At 39.8% G+C, this 10038-nt stretch overlaps 1 protein-coding gene across 1 annotated transcript in view; it reads left to right on the top strand.

Annotated features, from left to right (window-relative positions):
• Positions 1 to 362: 362 nt before the first annotated feature.
• DLX6 (distal-less homeobox 6) overlaps positions 363 to 10038 on the top strand; it is a 10400-nt gene continuing 724 nt past the window's right edge. Inside the window, exons 1-3 of the mRNA XM_077490745.1 lie at positions 363 to 1009; positions 4704 to 4897; positions 9916 to 10038. The exon at positions 9916 to 10038 is cut by the window's right edge and continues 724 nt beyond it. Of these exons, the coding sequence (XP_077346871.1) occupies positions 676 to 1009; positions 4704 to 4897; positions 9916 to 10038 (651 nt within the window). The 5' untranslated portion in view covers positions 363 to 675. The remainder of the gene's footprint in view (positions 1010 to 4703; positions 4898 to 9915) is intronic.

The following is a 10038-nucleotide window of genomic DNA, read 5'->3' as shown; positions in this document are numbered from 1 at the left end:
TATATATATATATATATATATATATATATATATATATATATATATATATATAATTTAATTGGGCAAATACCTAATTATATTACATTTGGCAAATACCAAATTTATAATATTTTAATCTTCTTTATATGAGTCTGTATGCATATAACTGGTTGCTACATAATAGTATTATTATTTTTATTACATGATTATTATTATTGTTATTATTATGAGTGCAGTGTGTAAGGGGAGCCTTGACTGGGAGCTGAGTCTCTGAAAGGTGGGCTCAGGAACAAACGCCAGTAGAAGCAGAGGGATTGTGACGTCAGGGGTTCAATGACCAATCGGGAGGCGCTGCCCTTTGGAGACAAACCATTCGACTCAGTCATAGTCTAAAAGCAGGAGCTGAACTTTAACAGATTCCACCTTTAAATCTCTGCACTGACTGCACAATCCAAACAATGAGAAATAGGGGGGGATAAAATAATAACACAAGCAAGGCAAAAAAAAAAAAAGGAGGAAAAAAAAAAAAAGAATAGAGGGAAGAAGAAAAAAGAAGAAGAGGAGCAGCAGGCAGCAGCAGGGCTCCTCCATGCAGGCCTGTCAGTAGTGAGGAAGGAAGGGGGGATTACACTAAGTATAGGGTAGGTGGCCTCAGAGGGGTGGGAGGGGGTTGATTGCTCTCAATCACAAAGTTTGATGATGACCATGACTACGATGGCTGACGGCTTGGAAGCTCAGGACTCGTCCAAGTCTGCCTTTATGGAGTTTGGTCAGCAGTCCTCCCACTCCCAGCAGAGCTCTCCGGCTATGGCTGCCAGCCACTACCCGCTGCACTGCCTGCACTCCGGCTCCCACCCTCACCACCACCACCATCACCAGCACGACACGACGTCCTACCCGGGCACCAACTCCCAGTACGGCCGGTCCCTGGCCGCCTATCCGTACATGAGCCAGCACAGTCCCTACCTGCAGTCCTACAACAGCAGCAGTTCCAGCAGCACGGCCACCCAGACCCGAGCAGAAGAACCAGGTGAGAGAGAAAGAGAGAGACCGAGAGGGGAGCGGTGACTGCTGCACCCTGCCTGACATCTGCAGCTGCTTTGTCTGCCCTCCGCACACCCGACTACTGCACCCACCCTGCACCCTGCACGCACCCTACACCCTGCACCCATCCTATACCCACCCTACACCCTACTGCACCCACCCTACACCCTGCACCCACCTTACACCCTCCACCCTACTGCGCCCACCCTACACCCTGCACCCTACTGCACCAACCCTACACCCTGCACCCACCCTACACCCTACTGCAGCAACCCTACACCCTACTGCACCCTGCACCCCACTCCACCGACCCAGCACCCTACTCCACCCTGCAACCTACCACACAGACCCTACACTCACCCTACACCCGACTGCATTCAACCAGCCCCCTACACTTCCCTACATTCACACAAAACCTTACTGTTCCCCACTGTACTGCACTTACCATGTGCTTTACTACACCGTTCGCCCCATTGAATTTACCCAGCTTCTTGCACCCCACAGCGCTCATCCAGTACCGCGCACCCCATCGCCGTTAATCAGTGCCCTACAAACCCCCTCACCGTGCTGCACCCCGCTGCCCTCCCCGTGCACCCATCTGTGCCCTATACACGCTGAACCCCAATTATTCTACATGTTTTTTTTCTTTTGTTGTTTTGCACATCTTGAATATTCACTGCAAGAATAAAACATAGAGGAAGCGGATTTTTTTCCCCTCATCTCCATTCTGCACACTACTGCCTGCATTCTGCACACCGCTGTACCCTCTTCCAGACACCCAGCACCCCTCTCCAAACACCATGACCACTGCACCCTCTTCCAGACACCCAGCACCCCTCTCCAAACACCATGACCACTGCACCCTCTTCCAAACACCCGACACCCCTCTCCAAACACCATGACCCCTGCACCCTCTTCTAAATACTCATCACCCCTCTCCAAACACCATGACCCCTGCACCCTCTTCTAAACACCCATCACCCCTCTCCAAACACCATGACCCCTGCACCCTCTTCCAAACGCCCATCCCCCTCTGCAAGCACCATGACTCCTGCACCCCCTTCCAAACACCCACCACCCCTCTCCAAACACCATGACCCCTGCACCCTCTTCCAAACACCCATCACCCCTCTCAAGCACCATGACCCCCATCCTCCGAGCACCAGGACCCCTTCAGCTCCTGCCTGCCCAGACCCAGCTGAGATCTACCCAGCACCATCTTTTCTTCCCACCGAATGTTTACAACCACCTGTGCCTCCATTACACCTCAGAATGGGATTCTTCAGCAAATGATATTATGATTTGCCGGCTGCTATATTTTTTATTTTTTTTTTGCAACATTGTTATTTGTCTCTAATATGTCGCCTGTAGCAGTTGGATGTAGACTGCACCGAGCACCCATCCTCCAAACTGAAACTGGAAGGTCACATTGCAGCTCCATCCCTACATTTCCAGTAAAATTTCAACCAGCTATATGGACTTTAACAGAATCAGCTGCGAATACGATTTTTTATTTGTATTATTTATTCGCTCCACGTTGCTGTCGGGCTGCGCAGCTATGGGGGATTGTGTCGCTCATATTTTGTTTATAGCGCTGAGCGGTACAGGAGGGGAACCCAGTCTGAAAATGTGGTTTGATTTATGACTTGCTGGTCCAGAATGACAAGCCAGTTGTTGTTGGGAAGGAGGGGAAGGACTGGGCCAAGGACTGGGTTGCTGGAAGCTTTTTGTAGCCAGAGGCTGAATGATGGCATCCGCAGATTGTTAGTACATACAGACATATAGACTAGCAGATTAGAACAGTGCCGCCCCAATTTATATAGAGATGTTATATATAATAATAGTAATATATATATATATATATATATATATATATATATATATATTTTTTTTTTTGCACACATATGTAAACTATATACTGTGCTCTCTCTCTCTCTCTCTCTCTCTCTCTCTCTCTCTCTCTCTCTCTCTCTCTCTCTCTCTCTCTCTATATATATATATATATATATATATATATACACATATATAAAGGTATGTGCGTGTGTGTGTATACAGATGTTATATATAATAATATATTGCATGTATGTGTGTATATATATGTATATTATATATATATATATATATATATATATATATATATATATATATATTTCTTCTTATTATTATTATTGCTATATATAATATATTATTATATATAACATATCTATCTGTATACAAACACACACACATATTTGCATACACACACACACACATATATATATATATATATATATATATATATATATATATTATGTGTGTGAAAATACAAACACAAATATATAGATAGGTAGGTAGTGTGTGTATATATATCTATACAAACAAGCATAAACATTATAAAGATATATCGATTTAGATATATCCTACCCACTATAAAGCAATGAGTTCGCTGAGAATAAAATCACCTCTATCCATGCATAGACAGATATGCTAATTATATACATGTACACATACACATTTTACCATTTGCTAGGCCCATGAATTACATAACAAAACTCATTTAACCCCATCCTAATACCTAACTACATCTTCAGACACAATTAGATAATTATAAATAACTGCAGAATTAATAAAATGTTAGTTTGCATTTCTCCATCCATGGCCTCAGCACCTCCCCCCCCCCCCCCCCCCCCCATATAATGTAATATACAATGTAAAAAATATATAATGATTTATTTGCTGAGTGATTTGGATAAACTCAAGCCTGTATCGATATGGAAATGTTATCACCAGTGATCCTAATAAGCAACCACAAACTGAATTGTTCCTTTGTACTCGTGGAAAAAAGAAAAACAAGTCACACATAGGATTGAGTCTGGTCAATCACCCTGTCAGGTTGCTTTGATCTATCAGTTGTACCTTTTCTACGTATGTCATCTTTAGTGCTATGCAAATGAATGAGGGCTGTTTGTGTTTTCAGCTCATATTTTAAACCCTGTGTATGCGAGTCAGGCCTAGTTAAACAGCAGGCAGGAATTATTGTATGATATTCATGGTCCAGGGCTGTAGCAATAGACTCCAAGAAAATTGAGGTACAAGAAAAATAATAATAATTTATATATATATATATATATATATATATATATATATATATATATATATATATATATATATATATCGTGTCCAATACACAGGACAAGGCCTAGGGAACAGCCTATTGCTTATTGCTTGGCATTATTGGACCAAAATGTTTGCAATAGGCTTCGATCCATTTAGGAGAATATATATATATATGCTGTGTCCAATGCACTGGACCAGTCTTGTAGCACCCAAAACGTCTTATGAGTTGATTTTAAGATATATGACATTTAAAAGCACCGAGCGAAATGGGCAATTGCTCCCTCTCCCTGGGCAGCAAATTGGCTGCATAAAAAGTCAATTAGCCGTGTAAAAAGGCTTGCTGGCTGTGCGCAGTTTCACAAGGGATGGGTATAACAGGCGACATCATCACCAGCTGTCCAGCTAGACAAGGCCCAATGCAAGACTGGGGCAGCTGCTGGGGAACTGTAGGGACCAGCATACCCACAGTAACTCCCTATAGTGCATCCAGCAGCGCCGACATAAAAAGCAGGCGTCGGATTTTTTAGGGTTCATTCAGAATTTCGCTCCATTGTTAATGACGTTCCTAATGGATTATCTTTCAGATCAGCAGAAAACGACAGTCATTGAAAACGGAGAAATCAGGTTCAATGGTAAAGGCAAGAAGATCAGAAAACCCAGGACGATATACTCCAGCCTACAGCTACAAGCGTTAAACCACCGTTTTCAACAAACGCAGTATCTTGCCCTGCCAGAGAGGGCTGAGCTGGCTGCTTCCCTGGGCCTGACTCAAACACAGGTAAGAACATATTCCACTGTCTAGGACCCTGAAGATGGCCATACACTATCTGATTGTACAGGCATACCCCACGTTTAAGTACACAATGGGGTTTATTTACTAAAGCTGGGAAGTGCAAAATCAGGCTCACTTCTGTATAGAAACCAATGAGCTTTAATCCCCAGCTTGTTCAGTTAAGCTATGCTAATAAAACCTGGAAGCTGATTGGTTTCTATGCAGAAGTGAGCCTGATTTTGCACTTTCCAGCTTTATTAAATAAACCCCATTGCATACTTAAAAGTGGGGTATGCCTGTATAACTTTTGTACAATCTCCTTTTACCAACATTTTATAATATGAGGTCAAATATAAATAATTGCTTTACCTTTACCACTACCTTAGCAATACCATTACCCCTACCTTACCATTGCCATTACCTTACCAATATCATTACCTCTACCTTGATATTGCCATCACCATACCTATACCATTACCTCTACCTCACTATTGCCATTACCTTAACAATACCATTACCTCTACCTTACTTCTTATCCAACTTTGTTACAAATAACAACCGCCCCGCTAGATGTACAAAGACAAGCGCTTACACCCCCAAAATTGTGTGTTTTTCTTCTGGGGACTGTGGAATTTCACTCCTATTTAGCAGCTGCTTTAAATCAGATTTTATATCAAATAAATTATTAAATCAATTATACCTCTACCTTACTATTGCCATTAGCTTACCAACACCATTACCTCTACCTTACTATTGCCATTACCATACCAACACCATTACCTCTACCTTACTATTGTCATTACCTTACCAATACCATTACCTCACCTTACTATTGGCATCACCTTACCAATACTATTAACTCTACCTTACTATTGCCATTACCATACCAAAACCATTACCTTTACCTTACTATTGCCATTACTTTACCAATACCATTACCTCTATCTTACTATTGCCATTATTTTACCAATACCATTACCTCTAACTTTCTATTGCATTTGCCACTACCTTGCCAATATCATTACCTCTACCTTACCCATTACCTTACCAATACTATTACCTCTACATTATTATTACTTACCTATACCATTAGCACTAGCTTACTATTGCCATTACCTTACCAATACTATTACCTTTACCTCACCAATACCATAACCTCTACCTTACCATTTCCTTACCAATACCATAAGCCCTACATTATCATACCACTAATATGACCACTTGTGGCCTTTGGTAAACCTCTAACTTGGAACCTTGCTACCACAATCCCATAATTAGTATACAGCTAGCCAGGCCTCTGCACAAAATAGTTTATGTTAGCTCTAAATGAGATTGTACAATCAAATTGTATAACGTATGGCTAGCTTTAGATTTGAGATAATGGTCCTAAGAAATTTTGAGTTGACTGTCCTAAAGTGGTCCTACATCTTTTAATATGTTTTTTCAGTCTTCTGTAAATTTACCTAGCTGATTAAATAATAAGTTGGGGGAGACTTAACTAAAACTGAAGCACTCAGGATCTGAAGCATCTGTGCATGGTAGCCAATCAGCTTGTAACTTCAACTTGTTCCAATATTGTTGAAAAAAATACCTGGAAGCTGATTGGTTTCTATGGAGAGCTGCACCAGATTTTGCACTCTCCAGCTTTGGTAAATCAACCCCATTGCGTCTATTGTTTTGGTAGGCCCTGTTAGTAAATCTTCAGATGATTGTACAGAGATTGTTCAATCACAGATTGTAGCATGAATACAAATTGCCACCATTTTTACGAAAACAATCTCACGCAACAACTCAAAAATGCTAAAAAAAAACCTTGATACTTCATCTCTTTTTTTGTCAGGTTAGTGTTTCCCATGTCTGTTGTGTGGTTGCCAAATAATCAAGCGATTGCGCACAGTACGCAAGTGCGTTTCCTGTTCTCAGAGGTAGAGGTCACAGTCGTATTTTGCACCCTTTACGATTTTCTCAGTGGCCAAAATCGGTTTGCGTTTATGAAACTCATGATTGTAAAATCGACCACAGCTTTGTCCAACTCTGCCTGATGTCTACACTAAAGCCTAAGGGGTTAGACTGCCCTATAGCACCTTGGTTATATTACAGACAGAAGATGGCCTGCAGAATTGCATGCTTGAAGCACAAAGGGCTTTGATCATAAGTGTTTCTTTAAGCAGTGGGACAAAAGAATGGATTGCTAATGATTGCTTTACCTGACAAACAGGACAAAAATGTAATATTCAGGCAAGCTTTGATTATATTAACCACTAAAGATGAGGATTAGGCCTGTGCTGCAGTGAATGTAGGCCTTTGGTTGACTAACAGATATCTAAATTGAATTATTTTATTCACTGCAAAAAAATAAAAAAAAATATGAGCTTTTATTATGTTCATAACCCATATAGGAAGCAAAGAAAGAACTGCACATCACTAATATACAGAGGGCATGTGTTAGAGGCAATGTATTATACACAAAGGGTAGATTGCTTTGTCTCAATATGTGATTGCCAGTTGTTATAGTAGACAGACTTTGTCAGGTCTATGAACTGGGATTGCTCATTGGAAACAAGACAGTCCCTACATTATAAATGCAACAGCCAACACAGGTTTTTCTGACCATCAAGCCACCTCAGCTGCAGTGCTACAAGTCCCAGTATGGCGGTTAAAGGGATACTGCGGTTAACCACGCTCTAATTACTAATTGGCTCTAATGAATTCATTTTCAGCATTATTTTTACTCAGACTTAATTTGCTCTAATCAAGTCATTCTCAAAATCACCATTAAAGCACCCAGCTGCAGGACTACATGTCCCAGCATGAGTGTTAAAGGGACGCTGTAGTCAACCCTACTCTAATTAGTTCAGAATTTATTGGCTCTAGCCCCATACACACTATCAGATTTTCTGATGATTTTTTTCCTTCAGATTTACCCAAATCATATAATATGAGGTCAAACTTTAGGAGTTTCAATTTGTATGCAATCAGGCAGGCCCTTGCACTATATGGTTTTGGTAAATTTGTAGACAAAAATCAGCAGAAAATCTGATAGTGTGTATGGGGCTTAAGAAATGTGTTTTTAGTATTATTTTTACTATCTGTAATCAAGTAATTCCAAAAATGACCATTAAGCCACCCAGATGGAGGACTACAAGTCTCATCATAGCAGTTAAATGGATACTGTGGTTAACCCTGCTCTAATTACTACATAATTAATTGGCTCTAATTTACAAATTTTAAATATTATTTTTGTTTTAGACATAATTTGTTAGTAGTATTTTGCTTAGATTTTTTTTTTTTGCTCTAATCAAGCTTGGTGGCTTAATGGTCAGAATGACCATTAAGCCACCCAGCTGCAGGCCTATAAGTAAGGGATGCTGCAGTTAACCTCCCTTTAATTATCTAAGAATAGATTGGCTGTAATTAATCCAGTTTAAATATGAATTATATTTAGAGTTTTTTGTTGTTGTTGCTCTAACCAAGTCATTCTCAAAATTGACTACTGCAACTGCAGGACTACAAGTCCCAGCATGTCAGTTAAAGGGATACTGTATTAACCCTGCTCTAATTATTACATAATTAGCTGGCTCTAATGAACTCATTTTCAATATTATTTGTATTTTAGACTTACTTAGAATTACCATTATACCACCCAGATGCAGGACTACAAGTCCCAGCATAGCAGTTAAAGGGAAGCTGCAGTAAACCTCACTTTAATTATCTAAGAATAAATTGGCTGTAATTAATCCAGTTTAAATATGAATTATATTTAGCGTTTTTTGTTGTTGTTGCTCTAACCAAGTCATTCTCAAAACGACTATTGCAGCTGCAGGACTACAAGTCCCAGCATGGCGGTTAAAGGGATACTGTGATTAACCCTGCTCTAATTATTACATAATTAATTGGCTCTAATGAACTCATTTTCAATATTATTTGTATTTTAGACTTTCTTAGAATGACCATTATGCCACCCAGATGCAGGACTACAAGTCTCAGCATAGCAGTTAAAGGGATGCTTCAGTAAACCCTGTTCTAATTACTTCAGAATTTATTAACTCTAGTGAATTCATTTTCATTAATATATTTTTTTTTTTTCGCTATAACCAAATCATTCCCAAAATTAACCATTAAGCCACCCCACTGCAGGGCTAGAAGTCCCAGCATGGTGGTTAAAGGGATGCTGCAGTCAACCCTACTTGAATTTCCTAAGAATAAATTGGCTGTTATGAGTTCAGTTTAAATATTAATTATATTCAGATTTTTTTTTTCTATTTTTTATTTTGCTCTAATCAAGTCATTCTCCAAATGACTATTACAGCTGCAGGACTACAAATCCTTGCATGGTGGTTAAAGGGATACTGTAGCAATTCTGTTATAATTGCTGCACAATTAACTGACTCTGATTGTCAGTATAATTTTCAGACTTATTTTTTATTTTTTTTCTGCTCCATTCTTAAAATTATTTTTGCATGGCACATCCAACATTCACCCAACATTGCCTACCAGCTAAAAGGAAGGCATTGTTTTATCTGTAATAGAGATATTGAATTCTGAACATTACATTTGCACCAGTGCCTTTTTTTATTATTTTTTAAAAGGAATTGGTGGTGTGTTTCCCTTATTGCTAAAATAAAACGATTGAATTCACTGTAATTATAACTGAATATTAATAAACGTTTAAGCTGTGTAGGTGTCATGTGTGTTTCATTAAATAATATCTTTAATATCTTTAAAGAGCAACCTCATGTTACAGGTTGATAATAAATGTGTTTAATGTATTCAATTAATGTATTCAAGTTAGTTTATTAAAGAAATCGAACGTTCTTTCACTCCGCAGCCTGATATTTTAACTATGTGCAACGGTTGTCAATGCAATGGTATTTGGAGATGCTTCTGCCCTTGAATTGCTATTAGACATCCATCAGATTTTGGATTAGTGCAGTGAGCTGTTAGCAGGCTCGTGAAGGAAAGGGGCTGTGCAAAGCCTCAATTTGTCGCTTGGCTAATGCTTGTCTTTTGGTTTTCTGTCGCAGGTGAAAATCTGGTTCCAGAACAAGCGGTCCAAATACAAGAAATTGCTGAAACAAGGCGGTAACCCCCACGAAAGCGACCCCTTGCCAGTCTCTGCTGCCCTGTCCCCCCGATCTCCAGCTATC

The sequence above is a fragment of the Lithobates pipiens genome, unplaced genomic scaffold (assembly GCF_037356315.1).
Source record: "Lithobates pipiens isolate NorthernLeopardFrog02 unplaced genomic scaffold, aLitPip1_a1.2 Scaffold_19, whole genome shotgun sequence".
Lineage (NCBI taxonomy): Eukaryota > Metazoa > Chordata > Amphibia > Anura > Ranidae > Lithobates > Lithobates pipiens.
The sequence above is the reverse complement of the archived record's forward strand: the minus strand, read 5'-3'. Positions and strand labels throughout refer to the sequence as shown.